Source organism: Babylonia areolata, chromosome 28 (assembly GCF_041734735.1).
Source record: "Babylonia areolata isolate BAREFJ2019XMU chromosome 28, ASM4173473v1, whole genome shotgun sequence".
Classification (NCBI taxonomy): Eukaryota; Metazoa; Mollusca; class Gastropoda; order Neogastropoda; family Buccinidae; genus Babylonia; species Babylonia areolata.
Window position 1 is genome coordinate 9,248,022 of NC_134903.1, and position 24,360 is coordinate 9,272,381.

Genomic DNA, 24,360 nt, shown 5'->3' on the forward strand with positions numbered 1-24,360 from the left:
GTTACCTTTCCAGAGATCGTCTGGCCATCCATATAGGTGACTTCGCCCTCACAGTTGAAGTTGGCAGCGCTGCCCGTGTGCTTGAAGGCAGCACCGACCTGCTGGAATCCCTCAAAAGGAGTGGTCATGCGCACAGAGCCAGAGACAGTGTCCTTGTTGTTGAAGGCGGTCTTAGCCTCCAGCCTGTCCTCCATGAGGTGAGCTGTCAGCAGCAGACTGAGGTCACTCAAGTCGCCACCATGTTGGAAGGAGGCCCCCATGTAACGGTAGTTGGTGAAGGGGGTGTTGACACTGACACTGCCAGACATCTCTCGGTCATTGCGGAAAGTGGCCTTGGCCTCCATTTTCTGGCTCTGCAGGAAGGCATCAGCGGTCAAGGTCAGGTCACTCACGTCTCCCGTCATAGCGAAGGAGGAGCCCATGTTGCGGTAACCGCTGAAGGGAGTGATGATCTCCACAGATCCTGACACACCTTGGCCATTGTTGAATTTGGCTGTCATCTTTGTCTTGCTGCTCTCAATGTTCCCGCTTGTGATCATGGTGAGATCACTCATGTCTCCGGAATAGCGGAACTCGCCTCCTAGCTGAGTGTATCCAGTGAAGGGTGTTGTGATCTCCAGCGATCCACTGATGTCGTCAGAGGTGTCATAGTTGGCAGTGGCCTGCATCCTGTCATCCTGTAGGTTGGCAGTGGCTGTCATACTGTTGCTGCCATAGCTGAAGGAAGCTCCCATCTGCCTGAAATCGTTAAAGGGCGTCGTGATGTCAACGTTGCCTCCACTAACATCACCATGGAAACGCTTGCCTTTGGCTTCAATTTTGTCATTTTGAAGATGTCCAGAAATCATGGCACGCTCATCACCATAGTTGAAAGAAGCCCCCATCTGCCTGTAGCCATCAAATGGTGTCGTGATGTCGATGTTTCCTTCGAGGATCTTATCTTTGATCAGTCTGCCTGAGGCTTCAATTCTATCATTTTCCATGTTCCCTGAAATCATGACATTATCCTCGCCATAACTGAAAGCTGCTCCCATCTGGCTGTAGCCAGCGAAAGGTGTGGTGATGGCTACTGAGCCTCTGACTTCGTTTTCTTGGCTATACTTGCTGACCAGCTCCATCTTCTGATCTTCCAAGTTAGCAGCAGCGGTGACAGACAGATCACGTGAGTCTCCCACCTTCTGGACGCTGGCGCCCAGTTGGCGGTATCCATCGAAAGGTGACTCCACTTCCAGGGAAGCCGACAGGTCGTGAATGGTCGCCAGTTTGCTGACAATCTTGGCCTTGTTGTTGTTGACACTGCCGGACAGTTGCAGAGTGACGTCACTGAGTGGTCCGGCTTTGGTCAGAACGACAGTGGCGCGGTTAGCGTTTCCCCGAACGTTGGAGGTTAGGGTTTGGCTGAGTTCTATGTTGTTCTCGTTCATCCACCACTGCGTTTCTGAAGACACTTTGTTTCCACCGACAGAAGCAGATGCCTTGCTAGTGAAGCGATCGCTGTCCCCTCGGTGATTGACGTCCACGTTCAGCTCTGGTGACACAGAGGTCATCACGTGCAGAGATGACTGCAGTCGGCTGGAAGTCAGCCTGTGGGCCACGTTGGCATCCAAAAGGGGTCGGCTGTTGTAGTTCAGGTGAGCTTCAGCCTTCATGTTGTTCAGATGTCCTGAGTTCTGGTAAGAGGCGTCCAGTGTGCCAAAGTCGCCGACAGTGGTGTCCAGGTTGAAGGAGCCACTCCACACCTTGCCGCCCGTGGAATGAGACAGGGACACCATGCTGCGCTCCAGTCCGGGGAGGGGGGAAGTGAGGGTGCCACGGAAACTGATTTGACCCAGATCTTGGAGAGCAAGCTCCATTCTTCCATTGATGTTTCTGTCGGCCATGTATTCGATGTTGGCTTCTGTGGTCATTCCGCTCAAATCCCCAGTGTTGTGGAAGGAGACGCCCAGACTCTCAAACTGGCTGAAGGGTGTTCGCAGAGCCACGGCAGCTTTGATGTCCCGCAGTGTGTTCAGCTCCGCTGTCATGCTGATCTCCTGCCTGTTCAGACTGGTGCTGGCGATGACAGACAGGTCCTGCAGGGAGCCCACCTTGGCGAAAGAGGCGGTCAGAAGGTGGCGGGGTCCTCCCACGCGGCACGTGATCTTGGTGGAGGCGCTGACTTCTCTGCTGTTAAAGATGACGCTGCTGGAGGTGTCCACACTGTACTGACGGCCATAGCTGAAGGAGGCCTCGGTCTGCAGGTCAGCGTTCTGTTCCAGGTTCAGCTTGATGTCTTCCGTGTAGGGAGTGGACAGGGAGGCAACGAGGTGTGCCTTTCGGGAGTTCCACTTGTTCATCACACTGGCTTCCATCTTCTGGTCACTGTAAGCCAAGGTGGCCGTTCCTCGCAGGTTGGTCAGGTCTCCTTTGCGGGAAACTGCTGCCTCGATCTGTAAAGTAAAACAAAGTTGTGTTTGAATGGTAATATTATGAAAGTATGTTTAACATCACTTGATAAAGACATCTGGTACTGCAGAAAATAATCACTATATCTATCTATCTATCTATCTATCTATCTATCTATCTATCTATCTATCTATCTATCTATCTATCTATCCAACTATCTATCTTTATATATTCTCTGTATGTGTGTGTGTGTGTGTGTGTGTGTGTGTGTGTGTGTGTGTGTGTGTGTGTGTGTGTGTGTGTGTGTGTGTGGACCTGTGATGGTCCTTTTTGTCAGCCCACAGCCGGGGAAATAATTTATCTTTCTTTAACTAACACATCATTGCTGTAAAATAATCATATGATGTGAATTTTCACTTGTCAGTGGTTTTCATGTTGCAACGATTTTTTAAATCAGCGAAAACTGTATATGTTGGCAATATCTGACAAATCCTTACTTTTCAAGTCATATCTGATGCGTTATGAAACCGCTTAAAATGACATTCGTCGAACGATTCAGCTGGAACAATTATACATTCAGTGTGAAATAGGTACCAATCCGAGAAGGGAAAATGGGATAATAACCAGCCACCTGTGTCTCTTGTTTCATCGGTATTTTACAAGTTAATTTGTCTTCAATAGAATTTCGTCTTTTAAGGTAGATCACCCACACGTATTGTATCAATGCTGTTTTCACCAACAGTTTTCACCAGTACAAACATTTTGTATTTGTTTTCCTATCCGACACTGGTGTACAAATCAAAATACAATATAGCAGTTCTGGCGAGTTCTTCTTCTTCTCCTTCTGCGTTCGTGGGCTGCAACTCCCACGTTCACTCGCATATACGCGAGTGGGCTTTTACGTGTATGACCGTTTTTACCCCGCCATGTAGGCAGCCATACTCCGCTTTCGGGGGTGTGCATGCTGGATATGTTCTTGTTTCCATAACCCACCGAACACCGACATGGATTACGGGATCTTTAACGTGCGTATTTGATCTTCTGCTTGCGTATACACACGAAGGGGGTTCAGGCACTAGCAGGTCTGCACATATGTTGACCTGGGAGATCGTAAAAATCTCCACCCTTTACCCACCAGGCGCCGTCACCGTGATTCGAACCCGGGACCCTCAGATTGACAGTCCAACGCTTTAACCACTCGGCTATTGCGCCCGTCCCTGGCGAGTTCAATCTTAATGAAATGCGTTACTCTCTGCCAGCTCAAAGTGCTGGTCAGTGTCCTGAATCACACTCACCTTCTCCCAGCCTGACCAAGGTGTGTTGATGGACAGCTGCATGTCAGTCTTCGACTTGTGCAGGAACTTCACGTTACCGGTCACTCCTTGTCCGCCCACGGTGACGTCAGCCAGACAGTCGAAGTCGGTCCAGTCCCCTATATGACGTAGGGTAGCGGAGCTCTGTTCCCAGCCACTGAACGGTGTGCTCATGGTGAGGCTGCTGTCCAAACCACGTGACCAGTCCGTCATGGCTGTCACCTTCACTGTCTTGTCACTGAAGTAGGTCACCTGAGGACAAACAAATCGATCACATTGATTTAGAACAGTATTTACAAGTCCCAGTTATTCTACCTGCTATGCACAGTAGAGAAATTGTTATGCTTGATTTTGTTACCGTCGCTGGTATTTATTTTATCTTATGCATGTATTACGAAAAGAATAGCTGTAAATACATAGTTCCTCGTGTAGTCTTTTTTTTCTCAGTGATGTTTTCTTTTTGCTTTTTCTCCTATCCATGTGATATGGAATGAATATTTTGTTTAGAAAATAGTCAGTAGTAACTCCTTAGTACCTCATAAACTTTGCTGCTGTTTTTCAGAAAACACCCAGTACTTGAAAGTTACTTGGAAGCGTTAGTACTACACACACCTTTTTTTTCTCAGTGGTGTTTTGTTTTTCTTTCTATTCTTCAGTCCGCATATTAGGGAATGAATACACTATGAAGAAAATAGTCAGTTGTAACTTCTTAGTACCTCATAAAAAGGATAATAATGTTAAAAAAAATATTGCACTTCATGATTATTATTGTTCCACTCTATGCTACCACAGACCTCTGCAGCCGCACCAATGGCATTGTCAAGCACATTCTGTCTGAAGGAGGCACTGAGAGACTCATAACCACTCAGGGGAGTGGCCACGTTGACGTCAAACACCAGGGGAACGTCAAAGGAGTAGGTGGAGTCCAGGGAGTACGTCTGGCGTGGGGAGTACTCCAGCTCCACTCTGGACTGACGGACACGGCGATTCTCCTTGCTGGACGCCATGATCTGTGGAGAGTTCACCAAGGGCTTGATAACTAAATTGGATATTGATATATTGTATTGCATTGTATTGTATTGTATTGTATTAGTGGAGTGGTGGCCTAGAAGTAACGCGTCCGCCAAGGAAGCGAGAGAATCTGAGCGCGATGTTTCGAATCACTGCTCAGCCGCCGATATTTCCCCCCTTCCACTAGACCCTGAGTGGTGGTCTGGACGCTAATCGTACGGATGAAACGATAAACCGAGGCCCCGTGTGCAACATGCACTTAACGCACGTGAAAGAACCCACGACAACAAAAGGGTTGTTTTTGACAAAATTATGTAGAAAAATCCACTTCGATAGGAAAAACAAATAAAACTGCATGAAGGAAAAATGCAAAAAAAGGGTGGCGCTGTAGTGTAGCGACGCACTCTCCCTGGGGAGAGCAGCCCGAATTTCACACAGAGAAATCTGTTGTGATAAAAAGAAATACAAATACAAATATACTGTATTGTAGTATTTCTCTTTTTTTGTCACAACATATTTCTCTGTATGAATACGTGGACCATTTGTAACATTACTGACCAGGAAAATTGCAATCAACATTGAGAAACACGTCAACAAAGACTGGATGAGCAATACAAATGGATAGGTCATTTTATAATTATTCAGTGGAGTGATGATCAGTACGCGTGGACAAATAGAGCAAAACAAATTAGAAGCAATCAATTGAAATCCACATCGCAGGGAATCGCGAAGTCATAAAAATGAGACAGTGCTGTTGCCACTTATTAATACCCACATACTTTTAAAATGCATATCGCGCTAATTTACACACTCCATAACGTAACCGGACGTTGAGAAATGTAACCATTCTAACAAATGACTATGCTGTTGATCTGACAAATTATCCCGTGCATTTATTTGAGACTTGCGTTTACAAACATATTTCATACAATATAACTAGAACAATACACCTCCTGTCCACGTGTCTGACCTGCAGGTAAGGGAAGTCCTCTCTGGGTGTATCCAAGCGAAGTCTGGCAGTGAGATCGTCCTCAACATCCCAGGTGGCGCTGGCCTCGTACTGACCAATGAGAGGCACGGCCTTAAAGTCAGCCTTGACCTTTCCATTGGCAGACCGGATGTTCGTCTCCATGCCAGTGTCCAGGACACGCAGCCCATCCCATGGTGTGCTCAGCTTCACGCGGAGTCCACTGACGTCACGCTGCACGCGGGTTGTCAAGACAACATTCTTGCGCATGCCCAGGTCCAAGGTGACTTGACTCAGAACTTCACTGCCTTCAGTCTTGCTGTTCACCTGAGCGGCCAGAACGCGCAAGCTTCGTACAGGGGTCGTGACCCTCGTGCTGATGTCAAGGTCATCCCAGTTGTTGACGATGAAGGAAGCCTCAGCAGTTACCGTCTTGCGTGGTTCCCATGCGAACTAAAACATAGAAATCATAATCGTATATTATCATGTCTTTGACAGTTAAGATCAACGTAAGTTCAGAATATAGCAGACGAGGTTACAGTTACGTGATGAAGATCGCAAGATCCTGTATCAGTATGATAAAGGAGAAAAGAAAATGTCCAGTAAAATATGTTTCAGCAAATCGTAGAGGAACCCAACATACCCAGTGGTACGTTAACGCTAAGAACAACCAGCTGCATACGTATTTTAACAATGGATCTGACCGTGCACAGTCATGCACACTATGCATGTGTAATAGACAGACACCATACTACAGGCAGCTTCAGCATATTAGTTTCGATTTAAAATATGCCATACTCCATATAGAATAGAATAGAATATGTCTTTATTACCAAGTGTACCGGGGTCACAAGGAATATTGGGGGTGGGGTGGGGGTTGTGTGTGTGGGGCGGGGGGGGGGGGGGTAGTACATAACAAGATACGAACATAAATCGAAAAGCATACACAAACACAGATACAGTAGAAATCAGGATATATACAAGTGCACATCAATAAAAAAATGAAAAAAAAAAATGTGCACACTCACACATCAACGCACTGCACACACACACGCGCGCGCGCGCGCGCGTGCGCACACACACGTTTGAACAGAAGCTGCATATTACATGTGGATGGGGCTGATGACTAGATCTTCAGGTAGATGGTTGTTGATTGCACAATTCTAGTTATCATACTGGGTTTGTTGGAGAGACAGGGCATTGACTGCTTTGGGGGAAAAGCTATTGGCGAAGCGATTGGTTTTCGTCCTTATCCTTCTGAACCGTCGACCAGAGGGGAGTATCTCGAAAATCCCAAAAGCTGGATGTGGTTCGTCCTGACTGATTGATTTTGCTTTTTTGAGTATGACATATAGCTTTACTTTGTAAACGGCACTCAGAATCTGTCACGGTAACTGTCACTGCTAGCATACAGCACCATGCATATATAATTCACAAAATGCTATTTTAGCTGAGTAATGACCAAGGTATGGTAACCCTCACCTCAACATTGGCAGACACGGGGTAGTTTGCATACTTGGCGTCGACTTTGCTGCTGATTGGATAATTGGTCCATGGTGACGTCATGCTGAAGTCCATGTTTGTCTTCGTGGCGTCAGCGATCAGGATGAGACTGTGCGCGAAGACCTGGCGATTGTCGTTCTGAACACAGAACGGGAATAGTTGACGGTGTTGTGAGTATTTTGCTTGACATAATATCATCTATCTATCTATTTATCTATGTATCTATCTATCTTTCAGTACTGACATTTTTTTCACAAGCGGTCTCTTTTCATGCTGATCAAATGATTCATTCTATTGGTTGTACTCACACTAGAATAAATAAGTCAGTAAACGGCACATTTGAATAACTTGAAAGATGGAAGGACAGTACATATCAGTTTTCTTTGGCTGTTTGTTTCTAGCACTAGCTTCGGGATTCTGATTATCACTGTCAAGAAAAAGAAACAAACTGCTGTTTAATATAGTCAGTGAAGTGTATTAAAGATCATGAGTGCAAATACAGTATTCAAGATACCGAAGACGAAAAAAAAAGATTAATGTAACAAAATAGAAATAAACCAAAGGCAGTAAACTGCACCTTCAGAGAGGAAGAGGAAGTGATTTTCTCAGAGCCATACTGAGTGTTCATCTCAGCGCGCCATTCACGTGCTTCTCTCCATGGAGTTTGAAGAGCCAAGGATCCACCAATGGAGCCAGGCTGATGCGAACCTGTGACGTCAATCTGCACGCGCTTGTGGGAAGCCCAGATGGATGTGACAGTGGAGGTCAGGTCGGTGGAAGAGATTCGGTGATTCCAAGTGGTCTTCATCTGAGATCACAGTCAGAGACATCAAGTGGGGTGTGCTGAAGTACTTTATCTACTTCCAAATGATTTCTATCTTCCAATTTACTGTTTATAAATGAAATGAGCAGTGTTTCTGTGCTGAATATCAGTTTGAACTTGAAATAAAAGGTATCAAGAGATGCACCATTCTGGCGATATATTTGTAATTATGTTTTATAATTGTAATGAACATTGTAAAGAATGTAAAGACAAAAAACATGTATTCACTTTTTTTTGTTTTCAACTCCTGTCAAGATTACTATGTATCCAACTCTTTCAGTGACAAAAAAGTTCACCCACTCATTCATTCAGTTTCTCACTCGTGAAGTTAACACCTATCATTTCGGATTCACACTTATTTAACCAATTTGCCAAGCTACATACTGTCCTTCAGGCAGTTATCCATTGGACAAAGCAAGTAAGATACCATTTCAGAGATTACGAAAATGAGATACCACATATCTCTAATTAGGTGAAAGACATTTACTCCAGTAACTCGTAGGTCAGGTAGTAGTGGAAGATCATTCTGATTCTTAGATCATATCCATGGTCAAGGCGAAAGCAACACTACCAGAAGGACATATCATAATGGTGTGTTGTTGTTTTTCTTAAGATGACAAATGATGTATAATCTGATCAGTGGGAAATATCGCATGATATAAATTTTGAATGAAGTGACTGTGATTTGCATACCTTTCTTTGGACAATTTTTTTAATAATGATGCCTCTACCTGATCCTGATGCCAGGAGACAGTGACATATCTATCTTCACTTGAACAAAGAATGCTGTCTTTACCTGAACCTAAGGCTAGGTGATTCTGACATATCAACCTTACCATGGACAAAGAAGGTTGTCCTTACCTGATCCTGAGGTCAGATGTGACCTATCTAGATACCATTCTATGGACAGAAAGATGCTGTCCTTACCTGATACTGAGGTCAGGTAACAGTGACCTATGTACCTTACCATGAACAAAGAAGGTTGTCCTTACCTGATCCTGAGGCCAGGTGACAGTGACCTATCTAGATACCTTTCTATGGACAAAAAGATGCTGTCCTTACCTGATCCTGAGGCCAGGTGACGGTGACGTCCCCAGTGCTGCTGCCTGTGTCCACCTCCATGTTCATGGCGTAGGAGTAGACCTGGCTGTTGACCTTCACCATGACGTTGTTACCGAACTGACGTCCGTCATCCTTGTGCGTGGCGCTGATGCTCACTGTCCGCACGCGGCTCTGACGCGCTGAGGACTGGAGGTCCAGCTGGGCCTGGAGGTCACGTGACACGTCTGTTCCGCGGTTCTCGGCCGTCAGAGTGACGTCCCATTGGTCCTTGTGCCGGGACACGGTCAGCTGGAGCACACACAGAGAGTACAGATATGACCAGATATTTGGAGCAAAGCTGAAGACACAGATATCTAAAACAAAAACAGAGACACAGGCATCAGTTCAAGGCATTCTTTGGCAGTGACTTCGAGAACAAACAACCACACTGAAAACCGTCACTTTGCAGAACCATGACTCACGTCTACTTATCATAAAACGATAAAAGAAAACCACAAAAGAAAGAAACAGGCCTACCATAAGATGGTAGAGTATCACATATATAATCCAGTGGTAATTATAGATATTAAGCATATGGCTATGCAATGCATATAATTATCATATTATTGCAGTTATTCATGCCGTTTAAAAAAAACAAAAAAAAACAACTGCAACAACCTGTCGAATGTGACATTTACACACACGCACGAGAGCCTGCTAATCAAATTATAGACAGGAAACAAAATATAGCTGGTTTTTGTTGTTGTTGTTGTTGTTTTTGTTTTTGTTTGTTTGGTTGGTTTTTTTGTTGTTGTTGTTGTTGCTGCTGCTGCTGTTGTTGTTGTTGAGATGGAAAAGGACAGGAAACAGGAAATGCGTAAGACAAACGTGACATCATGCCTCACCTTGGTCCTCAGACCAGCGTCCAGCTTGTGGTTCAAGGACACCGCCATGGACCCGTAGCCACGGTAGGGAGTGTCGGCCTTGAAAGTGAGGTCAATGTCACGGAAGGTCAAGGGCGTGGCCACGACAAGGCTGGAGGTGATGACGTTCTTTTTGTCTCCCAGCACGAGCTTGGTGTTGAGCTGATGCTGGGAGCTGCTGCTGTCGAGTTCTGCACTGGCCGCCAGCTGGCTGTAGCCCTGCAGAGGCGTTATCAGGCTGACACGAGCTTTGTGCGAGGCGAAATCAGCAGCGCTCTTGCTGCCCACCATGCCTTCAATCATCACCTGCAATCACCAGACAGGCGTACGTCAAAAACAGATGAGAAATAGATCACCGAGAGAGACAGATAGGTAGACAGCCAGGCAGATGGATATACAGATAGATAGATAGATGAGTAGACAGATCGATAGGAAGGTAGGTAGATAAATATGAAGGTTAACGGAAGGTAAATAAAGAGACAGAGATTGATACAGACTGATAGGCAGACAGATACTGACAGAAAGATAAAGAGACCGCCAATTTGTTGTAGCCTTGACATGGGCATTCTCAGGCTGACACAAGCTTTGTGCGAGGCGAAATCTGCAGCACTTTTACTGCCAACCATTCCTTACATACGAAAGGAATAATTATATCAAATACATATCACAGAGAGAAAGAGATACAGGAGAAGGCAGACAGACAGAAAGACAGCCACACAGACAGAGAGATAGAGACACAGACATACAGGGCATTTGTGTGGATGGGTAACTAGATTTTGGCCACTCTATCTACATACGTCAGAAAGAACAAGAACAGATTTGCACCACAGCAGAGTTTACAATGATTAAGGTCAGATCAACAATCACTTTGCTGTCTACATGAAATAAATAAAACAAAACGAAAACAAGAGGGTTGAACTCAAGTCACCAACCTTAGCGTCCTTGTCCTTGTCAGCATCCCAAGCGGTTTCCAAGGACCCTTCGTAATTGCCCTTGACCTTGCCAGCATTGGCTTTGAGGGTCATCCGTCTGGAGGGCACTGTGACCTCCATGCTCCACTTGCCTTTGCGTGACTTGGCCAGTTTCTGAGTGCCGCTCACACCGTACGTGTTCTGTGGAATATGACAGCTTTTAAATCACATGTTGGATTGAAAGCTAGCACGCCTTCAATACCAAAGACAGCGTGACATAATAATGCTGGTGCAATGCACAATTACATTGTTAGGACATATTCGCACATTATCAGTGTGGTTGACTTTGGTAAAAGGATTTTTTCCCCGCATACCATCACGGTTTTATGAGATACAGACCTTACTCCAGAACAATGCATAACGGTAATCATGTCACATACAGGTACAGTAGTCCGAAAATGGCCTTTACTGTCATTTTTGTATAATTTATGAAGAAACAGTTTATCTACACCGTTTCTGATGATGTAATGAAGGTAACGCACGCAGTATGAAAACCAAAAGCTTAAGGTGTGACAGAACTATTTTGCATCCTCTAACACTGGCTTGTATGAAAGACAAACCTTACTCCAGAACAATGCATAACGGTAATCATGTGACAAACAGGAACATTGATCTCAGATTGACCGCCGTTACTGTTATCTTATACAACTGACGAAGAAAGAGTGTGTGTACCCCTTTTCTGACAACGGAATGCAGGTGAAGTGTGAAAACCAAAAGCTTAAGGTGTGACAGAACTCTGATGTCTCCTCTCACCTTGCCCTGCTGAAGGGAAGCAGCCAGCGACAGGTCGTCCCAGTCCAGGTTGACCTCTCCAGACAGGGTCACGGGTTTCCTGCCGTCCACACCCAGGGTGCTGGTCACCTGATGGGAGCCTCCACCCTGGGTCTTGTACACCGTCATGACGCTGTGCTTGCTGCCGTCTGCCTTGAGGTCCAGGCTGTGCTCCCACTGAAAGACAGAAACACATGGGAGGCGACTGGAGGACGTGACGTAAGTAGTGAGCTCCAAAGGATGCCACTCTGCGTCCTGTCTTAGAAAGATCGCTCTTTCTATGGATATCACTGGCTCCCTTCCTATCGTGGTGCTCCAACGGTTCCCCACGGTGCTAAGGAACTAAGCAAGCAAGCATGCACTGGCTACCTCAATAGGAGCATCTTATAGGGTTGCAGCACTGTGAATTTGCTTGTTGAAATTCCTTCATATGAAAATGATTTCACTGCTAATTTCAATTTTAAAAAAAAAGCACAAACAAATCTGGAGCAGACACTTTAACAAACGATTGTGCCGAGTTTGAACCTTGGATCAATTACGAAACGAGGCTATGGACAGATCAAACAAATCCTGTCACTCGTAACAATTCGTATGAATCAATTTACAGGACATGATTTGGTGCTAGTGTTTCGCGAAAGTGAAGTAGATGCCTTACCTGTTTTTTGGAGACCTGGTTGAGGGCAGATTTCAGGGTGAGGCCAGTGTCAGGGGTATTCAGGGTCACTGCACCATCCAGCTTCTTCAGTCTGCCGCTTTTGTCATTCAGGGTCAGGGCCGCAGTGAAGTCCTTGCTTTTGTCATACGTCAAAGCCACGTTAGATTCCAGGCTGGACGGGTTGTGGGAGTGCTGGCCCTTGATCTTGATGTCAATGTCCTGAATTGAACAGAAGAACATACCATGTGCATGACATGGAACACAAATGAAAGAAAAAATAAATGTTGAAATAATGACATTATGTGTTTCAACGAGTTATAGTTAGCATGGTGTACAATGTTTGGGTGGGGTTTTTTGTTGTTGTTTTTTTTTTTTCTCATACTCAGTTATGAATTTATTATGTATGACTTCACCATTTCTGTGTGCATTGTTTTCTTCAAAATGCAGACTGTATCATGTGTTACTTGAGTTCTTTCATTTTACAATTGAACAGTCATCGAACTCTCTGTTTCATCAACTATAATAAATGCATTCATGTACAGCAACACCATACAAAAATCTGGTAGAAGAAGAACCCACATACACAGATATTTCGAATGGAAAACCTTAAAATCTACTAAATGCTCAGTCAATGATTGACACGTTACCATTTGTGGGGCTTCCGCTGACATCTTGTAGTTGAGGTTCACATTCCGGATATCCTTGATCTTCCTGGACAGAGTCGCAGATAGCAGAACACGCTTGGACCTGTCACTCTGGTTATTGCCATACTTGATTTCCAGTTCTCCAGCAGAAAGCTTCTTTTTGTGGTCCACGTCCACTTTGACAGCAGCGTTGTAATCAGGGAAACTCTTGGAGGCCAGGTTCCTGGAAGACATGAAGAACCAAAATCACTCTGAATTATATCAAATGCTCAGAATAAAGACATAGAAGAACAAAATGAGTCCAGATTATTTTTTATGATTTAAGTATGTGTGTGTAATATATATATATATATATATATATGTGTGTGTGTGTGTGTGTGTGTGAGAGAGAAAACGGGGATCATGCTTGTAGGACTCCATTCCATGCAGCGTCTGTGGACGACCTTGTGCCTCAGGAATTGGTCTTCATTCACTACGATCAGCTTCGGATCCACTCCACTTACGCATACCCAGATTCAAACTCTCGACTGTTGGCCGCCGTTCTTTCTCTGTCTCTGGACCTTGCAATTGGAATGAACTTCCTCTTTCGCTTCGTCAAGTCTCCACACTCAGCTCTTTCAAGTCTGGCCTTAAAACCCACCTCTTCCCAAAATATCCTCCCTTCCCTGCCTCTTCCTTGTCTTCAGTTTATCCAGTTTTAGGGTTATGCGTGCATGAGAATGACTGGTGCGACAGCGCTTAGATTTGTCTATGCACAAGATTCAGCGCTATATAAGTACCATTATTATTATTATCATTATTATTATTCATTCCCACATGAGGACCCACATCTGAAGATACTTGGCTACTCCTCCGTTGGACACGACGGGATAATTCAGAGAGATACATATCATGTACTTACGAAATGTAGAGCAAAGCAATACTATGTTGTGTGGAAATCATCAATGGTATGTATGGGTCCCTTGAACTGCATTGGTTGTGACGTTATTAGGGTTTTGTCATTGATATTGTTGTGCTAATTCTCAGCCATTCCTGCTATGTGCTATTCTTCCCTCGAAAGCAGCTGATGAGCACTTACGATCTGAGGGAGTACTTGTTGTAGGCCTTGGTGGACTTGTCTGACAGTTTGGCCACCAGTTCCACCTTGTCCCGCACCACACGGGGCACGCTGTAGGTCAGAGTGGCACGGCCACTGGCCAGACGTCCTTTCTTGACGCTGACACTGCTGGACAGAGCACCGCTAACCAGAGAAGACTTCACACTGGCGCTGCTGGTGTAGCGAGCGCTCGTTCTTCGCTCAGACCTTGTGGCAGTGACTGAATGCAATACACAGAATACAAACACCCACGTTGATTAGTTTGCATAGCTAGCTAAGTTTCTTGAATCAGTCGTGATGTTAGCCTTAACTATTTAGGATTTTAATGAATAAAAAGACATAGAGCAGGCGGTTTTGTTTTAATATTCATTTATCTATTTTTGTGGCATTTAGAAAACATTCGGTTTAGAGTTAAAATCTGTACAGCCTTAAAATTCACTGTAATATGACAATGCAGGGACATGCTATATTCATAGTTTAAAGGCATATTCAAATGGAAAAGTTACCGGTGTGGACGTTTCTTGTTTGACCTAGTATACATCTTACATACATCGCCGTTTCGGATAATTCGTGGTACACACGAATGTTTTCAATGTCACTAAGTACAGACATGCCAGTTTGCATGGATACATATTTGTACTGTTTTCTGCAGCATCAGAACATGCAAATATGGTGATTGTTTAAGTCGCTGTGCGAACATATCAATTTCTATATCTCAATGTACAAACAGTTTCTGTAGGATTACGGCGTACATACACAAAAAGCGTACGGTACTTCTTAACATCATTGTATACAGACAGTAACTCACGCTGAGCAATGAAGGGTTTGAAGTCGAGAAAGGTGAAGGTCATGTCGGTCTTGAGGAACTTGCCCTGGTTGTAGAGAGCAGAGCCACTGAAGGACACCAGATCTTTTCGTGGGAACTTGATCAGTAGAAACGGGTTCACCTGGCCAGGACACAGACAGACACACACACAGATACACGCACGCACGCACGCACACACACACACACACACACACACACACACACACACACGCACATAAACACACACACACACACACACACACACACACACACACACGCACACAAACACACACACACACACACACACACACGTACGTACACGCAAACACACACACATGTACAGTATGGAATTATCATCATCTGTTCAAGGTTTTCTAACTCTTATCAATCACTTAACTGGCGTTACTTCCATGATGGTAATCCCAAGTCTCGAAACATTCACCACACCATACCAAGATCTTCCAACGTACACCACATCAATGGCTGTGGGGCAAATGTCAGAAACACGTCCCTCTTTTTTAAGAGGAAATCCACTCTAATCAGTACACACACACATATATATATATATTATATATATATAGGGATGCTCAAAGCCTGACTAAGCACGTTGTGTTACGCTGCTGGTCAGGCATCTGCCTAGCAGATGTGGTGTAGCGTATATGGATTTGTCTGAACGCAGTGACGCCTCCTTGACAAACTGAAACTGTGGCTCAAATCTTCCCATCTGAACCCAAACCACTGTCAACTGTGTCAGGCTATGAACAGACCCTGACCTTTAATCGCTCACAGTGACATCGATACAACTGATGTGGTTCCAATCATTGATCCCCGTATTTGTCTGTTTTCAGGCTATGATGTCAACCAATACACGACGGTATATGTTAAGCCAACCGTAGAAAACCAGCAAAAAACAACAACAAAACGATAAACAGCAGTCATTCAGCCACAGATGAAATCACTGATTGGAACACGGCACAGTCATGTTAGAGGAAACTCTCGACTGTTGGCCGCCGTTCTTTCTCTGTCTCTGGACCTTGCAGTTGGAATGAACTTCCTCTTTCGCTTCGTCAAGTCTCCACACTCAGCTCTTTCAAGTCTGGCCTTAAAACCCACCTCTTCCAAAAATATCCTCCCTTCCCTGCCTCTTCCTTGTCTTCAGTTTATCCAGTTTTAGGGTTATGCGTGCATGAGAATGACTGGTGCGAAAGCGCTTAGATTTGTCTATGCACAAGATTCAGCGCTATATAAATACCATTATTATTAGTAGTAGTATTTTCAGGACAGGTAGGTGGAACTGTGAAGTTACCTGGATTCTGGCGTTTTTCCTGCTGTTAGCCATGCTCATCTGGGTGCCCACGCGGATGGAAAACTTTTGTTTGTCTCCCTTGTCAACGGAACCAACCAGGCTGAGCTCCTTATCCGTGTTGGTCAAGGCAGCTGTGAAGAAAAAGAAAAAAAAAGAAAAAAAAAGAAAAACACTTATTAAAAGAAAAACCGAAAAAAAAAGGAAAAAAAACAACAACAACAACAACAACGAACCGCTTTGTTAAGATTCATGCATCAAGATTTTTTTTTTTTTTCAAGGCCTGACTAAACGCGTTGGGTTACGCTGCTGGTCAGGCATCTGCTTGGCAGATGTGGTGTAGCGTATATGGATTTGTCCGAAAGCAGTGACGCCTCCCTGAGCTACTGAAACTGAAACTGAAACTCATGCACACTCATTGCAGTGTGACAACCATAAATAATATTTTGGATAAAGCAAGCGACTTTTGTTTGTTCTTAATGTTTTGCAAGCTTCTATAACTCTCATAACACATGTACATAAAGGGACTAACTTTCTCCTTCTTCTGGAATGCTTGATGAATAAGAACACAGTCAGCAAGGCAAAACAAAGCCTTGCTATATATGAAAAAAGCTACTCACTCTTTAGACTCATTGGCTGTTCAGTCACACCACTCAGAGTCAGGTCAACAGTGGAAGATTTCTCCATGGAAACGATGCCAGTCAGAGCCATGTTGTTGATGCCAGGACGACGAACCTCAAACAGGGGGGTGTAAGTGACGCCATTTTTGGACTGGTCGATCTTCACCTCTGTTGTCAGGGCGTATGTGTTGACGTCGTCAGTGACGAAACTTCCGCTGACACCCATCAACTTCTTGGTGGAGGTTATGTCTCCTGCGGAAGCAGAAGTATATTGTTGTGAAATAAAGAAATAGTTTGCAGGCATGTGTTAAACATATGTATGTTACGGTCACGGTTATTTTGCTACGATATTGGTGGATATTTGAAATTTTTGTTTCACCCTTTCTACAATTCATAGAATACGTTCTATGTGTCATTGATTTGGGGTACTGACCTTTGAACTCAGCTTTTTTCCAGGGCGAGGCTGCGCTGATCTCCAGCTGTCTGTCCGTGATGACCATGTCCAAGGCCAGAGAACGATCCACTTTAGACCCTGGCGTGTTGAACGACAGCTGAGCTATGGTCTTCTTCTTGCTCTGTACACAGCATGAGACAGACTGGACATTAGATCAACCACTCTTCCTCTCTGAATTAACGAGTTTACAAAGATGCTCTACATTATGAAAAGAAGGGGGTGGGGAAGACGATTTGAACCCGTAGAATAAAACAAATTGTTTCTTTTCGTACCTTAGGAGTGAGCTGTCTGTATGGCAGCAGTTTCGGCCAATGACTGACTGGTCAATGTGTGATATATTGGATTGAAACATGAATATGTTAAATAGTTCTTGCTGTGTTGCCCCCCTCCCAATGAAAGTGAAACAGAGAAACGTAAAATAAACCATATTTATTGAACAGCGTCTGACAAAATACTGTGCTTACATCCACACTCTTGGCCAAGAACTTGTAGCTGGTGTGAGTGTCCCGCTTGTACAGAGCCAGGCTGAGAGAGGTGGGCCCAGTGAACGGGTAGTAGGGGCCAGAGACACGGGTGGACGCGTTGGGGTACTGCAGTTCTCCGCACAGCTCCAAACCAGTGATGCGTGACGCCAGCTCTCCTGTGCACACCTTGACGGTCTTTCGGTTCTCGGTGATCATCTTCTGCTTCTTCTCCACCGTGTTGTGCACGATGCTGAACTCGGAGCTGAAACGGATGTTGTGTGTTGTGTGTGAAAAAAGGGCATTCAAATGTGTTCCAAAATATACAAAGTGAAAACATCACCCCTTTAGAGCAACGCATCGACAGACTACCACCGCATAATACTGGTACTGTCACATACAATGCACATGCCCGGCGGACGAGGCACTGTATGTGCCAGAACAGGAAGGAGCTGAAAATGATGTTGTGTGTGAAAGATAAAGCCACATTTCAAAACATGTAGAATAATGACATTACGTATCTATTGCAAAACATCTAAGGACTATCACTCCCTACAATTATAATTATCGCCCATCTTTTTTCTTTCTTTTCTTTTTTTTTTCTTTCTTTTTTTTAATAATGCACAAACTCAGAATTGCTCACGATAGACACAAGAACACGAAACAAAGATATGTATCAACAACGGTCCCTTCATTGTACAACAACCAGTGTCTCTGTAGTGCAACGCATCCACATATCCATCCATATATTGGTGTTGTCACATTTAATACACAGACGTGGCCTCTCTTCACACCAGAACAGGAAACCAAGCCACTTGTCAACATTGGTCCCTTCATTGTACAACAACGAGTGTCTCAGTACTAGGGATGTTGTGGTTGTGTGTGAAAAAACTTGGGCATAATTATATACGTGTTCAAAAACATACAAAATATAATCATTACCTATTCAGTGCAACGCAACAGACCACCACACCATATATTGGTACTGTCACATAGCATACACAAGCCCGGACGTGGTAACTATAGGCACCAGAGCAGGAAACAAAGGCACATGCCAACATGGTATACTCATTGTCTCAGTCCAAGAGATGCTGTCACCAACCTGATATCAAGCAGCTCCATCTTCTCCTGAGGAACATCCACTTCCATGCTCAGGACGCGGCCACGGTCAAGGTCAGCGCGTGCTTTGAGGGCACTGCTGGAGTGGAGCGTGCCAGTCACGTGCAGGGCAGCACGTGACACCTGGGCATCCACCGTCATCTGACCGGAAACGCGGATTGCGCCACTGAAACAAGATACAGGTTTCTGTTAGCTGCATTGCATTTCCTTGCATTTCTTCATCTGCAGTTCTGAAACAATGTCACAGTCAGTATGTAAACTGTGACGCAAAAGAGTCACTAATGCAAGGAATCGTTGTTAGCGTTTCTTACGTTAAACGGCACAATCTGTGAGCTATATTAGATCCACTAAGTTTCCGTTTCCACGTTTGGAAAGATGCTGTGTTAACTTGGATTCGAAAGAGTTATTAATACGACGAACGACAAGGGAATTATTAATAATTGGCACTGCAAACACCATGATGTCTTGACTGAAACAATACGAATAAAATCAAATATGACAACACATGTATATATATATATATATATATATATATATATATATATATATATATATATATATATATATATATATGTATGTATGTATGTATGTATGTATGTAGATTATTTATTGTGCGTCATTGTTTTGTTGTTTTTTGGAAAAAAAAAAGAGAAATATTTCAAGTCAAAACGTAGTGTTGTATAATAAAAACAGTTAAAAAAAACAAACACACAATACAGTAACAACTATTCTTTAAAATAAATGAATAAATAAATAAATAAATAAACTGATGTGAATGTGTGCTTTATCTGGTGTTCATTTTTCTACCCTCATCCCTAGAAACAAAAGTCTGATCAGAGCACGAAACACAAATACGTAAAACAGTGTTCTGGTCATCAATCAAAACACAGCATCATCAGTCAAACGATCACCACCGTGTGGATAATGTCTCACCTGGGTCTGATTTCACCGTCGACCTGCAGACTGCGCGGTGAGGCAGAGATCTTGCGCATGTTCACCTTGCCAGAGGCCTTGAGGTCCACGGTGGCCGTTCCCTTCACTGTCAGTGACAGAGGCAGACCACAGGACGTGGGCACTGTCATCTCGGTGTCCAGGAATTCCTGACAACATCAAGGCACACCCTTCAGCATGGGCTGGCTGCACGAGTCAGTATCACAGACACACACACACACACACACACACACACACACACACACACACACCGCTCTCACACTCACCAAAATTATGTGAATCTTGTAGATGCCTTTTTTTTCTATTAGTGCAATATTTATTGTTCTTTACCAGGTCACCAATGAAAACACCAGGTTAATGCCTTGTCCTTTAAAATGTTACTAATGGCTAACTACGCTGTGAATCATGGATATGTCGTTGTTTATTCTATGAGTTGATTGTTTGTTATTCTTCAGCAGACAGGCACAATAGCCGAATGGTTAAAGCGTTGGACCTTCAATCTGAGGGTCCCGGGTTCCAATCTTGGTAATGGCGCCTGATGGGTAAAAGGTGGAGATTTTTCCGATCTTTCGGATCAACATGTGTGCAGACCCGCTACTGGCTGAACCCCCTTCGTGCTTATACGCACGAAGAAGATCACATACGCACGTTAAAGATCCTGTAATCCATGCCAGCGTTACGGAAACAAGGACATACCCAGCATGCACCCCTCCGAAAACGGAGTATGGCTGGGTAAAATGTTACATGTCTGTCTGGTGTGTATGTCTATATATCTGAAATGAATGCCTGATTGAATGACACAGGAAACGAATGATGAGCGCCCAATGGCAGCCGTCAGTCTGATCTACCCAGGTAGGCAGCCTGTTACGCAAATGACCCCGAGTTTGTCAAGCGCTTAGAGCTTGGTCTCCGACCGAGGGTAGGCGCTATATAAGTATACGTATCATATCAAATCAAAACAGCTCGTCAATATAAAGGCCGAGACCAATGCATCACCATGCTGTGAGTCATGGAGACGTCGTAGTTCTTGTTCAGCTTGAGGAGGAAGTCCATCAGGTTGAAGGAGGTGGCAGAGGGGAGGGAGTCCAGGCCCTGGAAGCGCTGGAAGGCCATCTCGTTGCCGAACATCCTCAGGTACAGTGACCCCTTCAGTTCGTCCAGCTGGCCGTCACCCTGCAAGTGCACAGGTCACCGGTCAAAATGGTCAGCAGGATTCAGTGTTCGGTCTGTGAACCCTGTGTGTGTTTGTAGTGTGTTTGACATGCTGTCACTGTCATGACGGTAGGTTCAAAGTGTAGACAGCAGAAAACGTGAAGAAGAACCATTATCATAAAAAAGTTGATGAAATGAAATAAATGCATAAATAAATAAACAAAAGAAAGAAAAGAAAGAAATATACTGTTGCCATTTGATTCATTTTCCATCAAATCCATTGATTTCAAAAAGTTCTGCAGAAAAATCATACAGCCAAGAAAATACGCGCGTGCTGTTTATTCATTTCGACACAATCGGCGTATACTTCAAACAATCATGAATAAAATAATATTAAAGGCGCTCACTGATTACTCCTCATCAGATGACAGACAAAATGTCTCACCTTGGCACTCTTTCCAAAATAACCATTGGGTCCCAGCAGGGTCTCCATCAGGTATTCCAGACCTTCCAGTCTCAGGCCAACGTCCAGCAGGTTGAGGGAGCGGCCGAACAGATCCACAGTGAGGTTGGCAGACGCAGAGCGGGGCAGGGAGGAGGAGGAGGACCACACCAGGTTGCCCTCAGCAGCAGCTCCGCTGTTGAGCCGTTTGAGGAAAGCAGAGCCCTCGTAGTTGCGGGAGAACTGGAGACGTCCCAGGTTGAACTTGGCGGGCAGCTGGACGTTCTTCAGCAGTTGTCTGACGGCCTGTTTGTGGGGACTGGACGTCTCCTGCAGGTTGGTCAGGTGACTCCACACAAAGGACCCCAGCTGGACACAGCACAGTGCACAGTCAGTTCAGTATAAACGGGACCGTTCAGTCAGTAAAATTTGTTTACATATATCTTTTTATCACAACATATTTCTCTGTGTAGAAATTTGGTCTGCTCTCCCCAGGGAGAGCGCGTCGCTACACTACAGCGCCACTCTTTAAAACTAAAAAAAATTCCTGCGTGCAGTTTTCGTTTTGTTTTGTTTTTAATTTTTTCATTTGCTTTTCCTATCGAAGTGAATTTTTCTACAGAATTTTGCAGGAACAACCCTTTTGTTGCCGTGGGTTCTTTTACGTGCGCTAAGTGCATGTTGCACACGGGACCTCGGTTTATCGTATCATCCGAATGACTAGCGTCCAGACCACCACTCAAGGTCTAGTGGAGGGGGAGAAAATATCGGCGGCTGAACCGTGATTCGAACTAACGCGCTCAGATTCTCTCGCTTCCTAGGCGGACGCGTTACCGCTAGGCCATCACTCCACAATTGATACAGGTTTGTAATCTCGTCTATTATTATACAGCTTGAGAATAGTTGAGACGATTGTCTACCAAGACAACGGGCGCAATAGCCGAGTGGTTAAAGCGTTGGACTGTCAATCTGAGGGTCCCGGGTTCGAATCACGGTGACGGCGCCTGGTGGGTAAAGGGTGGAGATTTTTACCATCTCCCAGGTCAACATATGTGCAGACCTGCTAGTGCCTGAACCCCCTTCGTGTGTATATGCAAGCAGAAGATCAAATACGCACGTTAAAGATCCTGTAATCCATGTCAGCGTTCGGTGGGTTATGGAAACAAGAACATACACAGCATGCACACACCCGAAAACGGAGTATGGCTGCCTACATGGCGGGGTAAAAACGGTCATACACGTAAAAGCCCACTCGTGTGCATACGAGTGAACGCAGAAGAAGAAGAAAAAGAAGTCTACCAAGACAGTGTCCGTGAGGGTCTGGGTTCTGATGCAGCTTTCTTTCTCTTTCTCTCAAACTGGGCTGGAGAATCGAACTGAGCATCTAGTCGTTCGGATGAGACAATGAACGGAGTGTGCGGGTCCATTACGCGCTTGGCGCACAAAACAAGAAACTGTGGAAGTTTTGGTAATGTCCTCCGACAAACTTCTGTAAAGGAAACCTACTGTGACAGACACACACATATGAATGCACTCATTGGCTTAATAGCCAAGTGGCTTAGGCGTTGGACTTTCAATCTGAGGGTCCTGGGTTCGAATCACGGTAACGGCGCCTGGTGGGTGAGCTGTGTGGAGAACTGCAGTACCCCAACGCGTCCACCCGTGTCTCTGGCCCCTGCTACCCGTTCACTGGGCCCACCTCTCTCAGCCTGGCTCTGTACAAGCGGGACACTCACACCAGCTACAAGTTCTTGGCCAAGAGTGTGGAGGTAAGCACAGTATTTTGTCAGACGCTGTTCAATAAATATGATTTATTTTACGTTTCCCTGGTTTCACTTTCATTGGGAGGGGGGCAACACAGCAAGAACTATTTAACATATACACCAATGTTCACTCCAGTAAAAATGTCGGTATTCCGATCTACCAGGTCAACATATGTACAGACCTGCTTAGTGCCTGAACCCCCTTCGTGTGCATACGCACGCAGAAGAACAAATACGCACGTTAAAGATCCTGTAACCCATGTCAGCGTTCGGTGGGTTATGGAGACACGAAAATACTCAGCATGCATGAACCACGACAGAGTCATCGGCAAGTCGATGTTGGTCGTGTAACGGAAAGAAGAAGAAGAAGAAGAAGAACTTTGACTAGCGCGTCGGGTTGAGATGGTGGTGTATTGCACATGGATTTATCCGAACACGGTGACACCTCCTTCAGAAAAGGAGACTGAAACGTCCCTCTCGAAAAAGTTAAAGTGGGTTGAGTATACAATATTTCTGCTCAGAGGTATGTGTTGGTAATGAACACACGTATTAATAATATATTCGATGAAAAGATAACATTGCGAGAAACAAGTCATATTCTCACCTGCTGGTCGGTTTCTGATTCCAGGAGAAGTTGCACACGGCGCAAGGTGACGTCATCAGGACACGTCATCACAGCCAGGTAAGCGGCAATACGTAATTCTGAATCCTCCTGCATGTCCTCCATGATTTGGTTCACAGCTTTGCGCTGTAACACAGGCCCTCCGTTATACACTGAGGTTCAACGAGACAACGAAATACAACACTGAACATGACAAAGTATTTGTAATGTATTGAGTTACGCTGCATTGTTTGTGTTGAATTGCTGTTCCTGGCGTTGCCTTACTTTGCACCGCCATGTATTGAATTGTATCGCGTTGATTTATATTCTTATTGCAATCCAGCTCCTGTGTTGTTGTTGTTTTGTTGTTGTTGTTGTTTTTTTTTGGTTTTTTTGGTTTGTTTGTTTGTTTGTTTGTTTGTTTTTTTTGCCATGGAATTCAGCATGCTTTACTCAGACATAACGCATCATCATAATCCGACAGAACAAGCAGAAAGCAATAACATGAACGAACAACTCTCTCGGCGTTTTTCCTACCTTCCATCGAATACTCATGTGTATTAAACTCATACATTGAAAATAGAAC

At 44.6% G+C, this 24,360-nt stretch overlaps 1 protein-coding gene across 1 annotated transcript in view; it reads right to left on the reverse strand.

Moving 5' to 3' along the window:
* The window catches only part of LOC143301819 (uncharacterized), a 57,899-nt gene that overhangs the window by 17,254 nt on the left and 16,285 nt on the right, over nt 1-24,360 (reverse strand). Inside the window, exons 11-33 of the mRNA XM_076616220.1 lie at nt 23,778-23,921; nt 21,414-21,779; nt 20,813-20,989; nt 19,799-19,965; nt 18,849-19,031; nt 17,750-18,011; nt 17,265-17,406; nt 16,832-17,083; nt 16,215-16,345; nt 14,912-15,050; nt 14,086-14,323; nt 13,011-13,230; nt 12,364-12,582; nt 11,691-11,885; nt 10,899-11,078; nt 9,949-10,272; nt 9,065-9,352; nt 7,757-7,987; nt 7,159-7,317; nt 5,680-6,129; nt 4,493-4,708; nt 3,681-3,950; nt 6-2,429 (exon numbers count right to left, since the gene is read on the reverse strand). Coding sequence (XP_076472335.1) covers nt 6-2,429; nt 3,681-3,950; nt 4,493-4,708; nt 5,680-6,129; nt 7,159-7,317; nt 7,757-7,987; nt 9,065-9,352; nt 9,949-10,272; nt 10,899-11,078; nt 11,691-11,885; nt 12,364-12,582; nt 13,011-13,230; nt 14,086-14,323; nt 14,912-15,050; nt 16,215-16,345; nt 16,832-17,083; nt 17,265-17,406; nt 17,750-18,011; nt 18,849-19,031; nt 19,799-19,965; nt 20,813-20,989; nt 21,414-21,779; nt 23,778-23,921 — 7,377 coding nt within the window. The remainder of the gene's footprint in view (nt 1-5; nt 2,430-3,680; nt 3,951-4,492; nt 4,709-5,679; nt 6,130-7,158; nt 7,318-7,756; nt 7,988-9,064; nt 9,353-9,948; nt 10,273-10,898; nt 11,079-11,690; nt 11,886-12,363; nt 12,583-13,010; nt 13,231-14,085; nt 14,324-14,911; nt 15,051-16,214; nt 16,346-16,831; nt 17,084-17,264; nt 17,407-17,749; nt 18,012-18,848; nt 19,032-19,798; nt 19,966-20,812; nt 20,990-21,413; nt 21,780-23,777; nt 23,922-24,360) is intronic.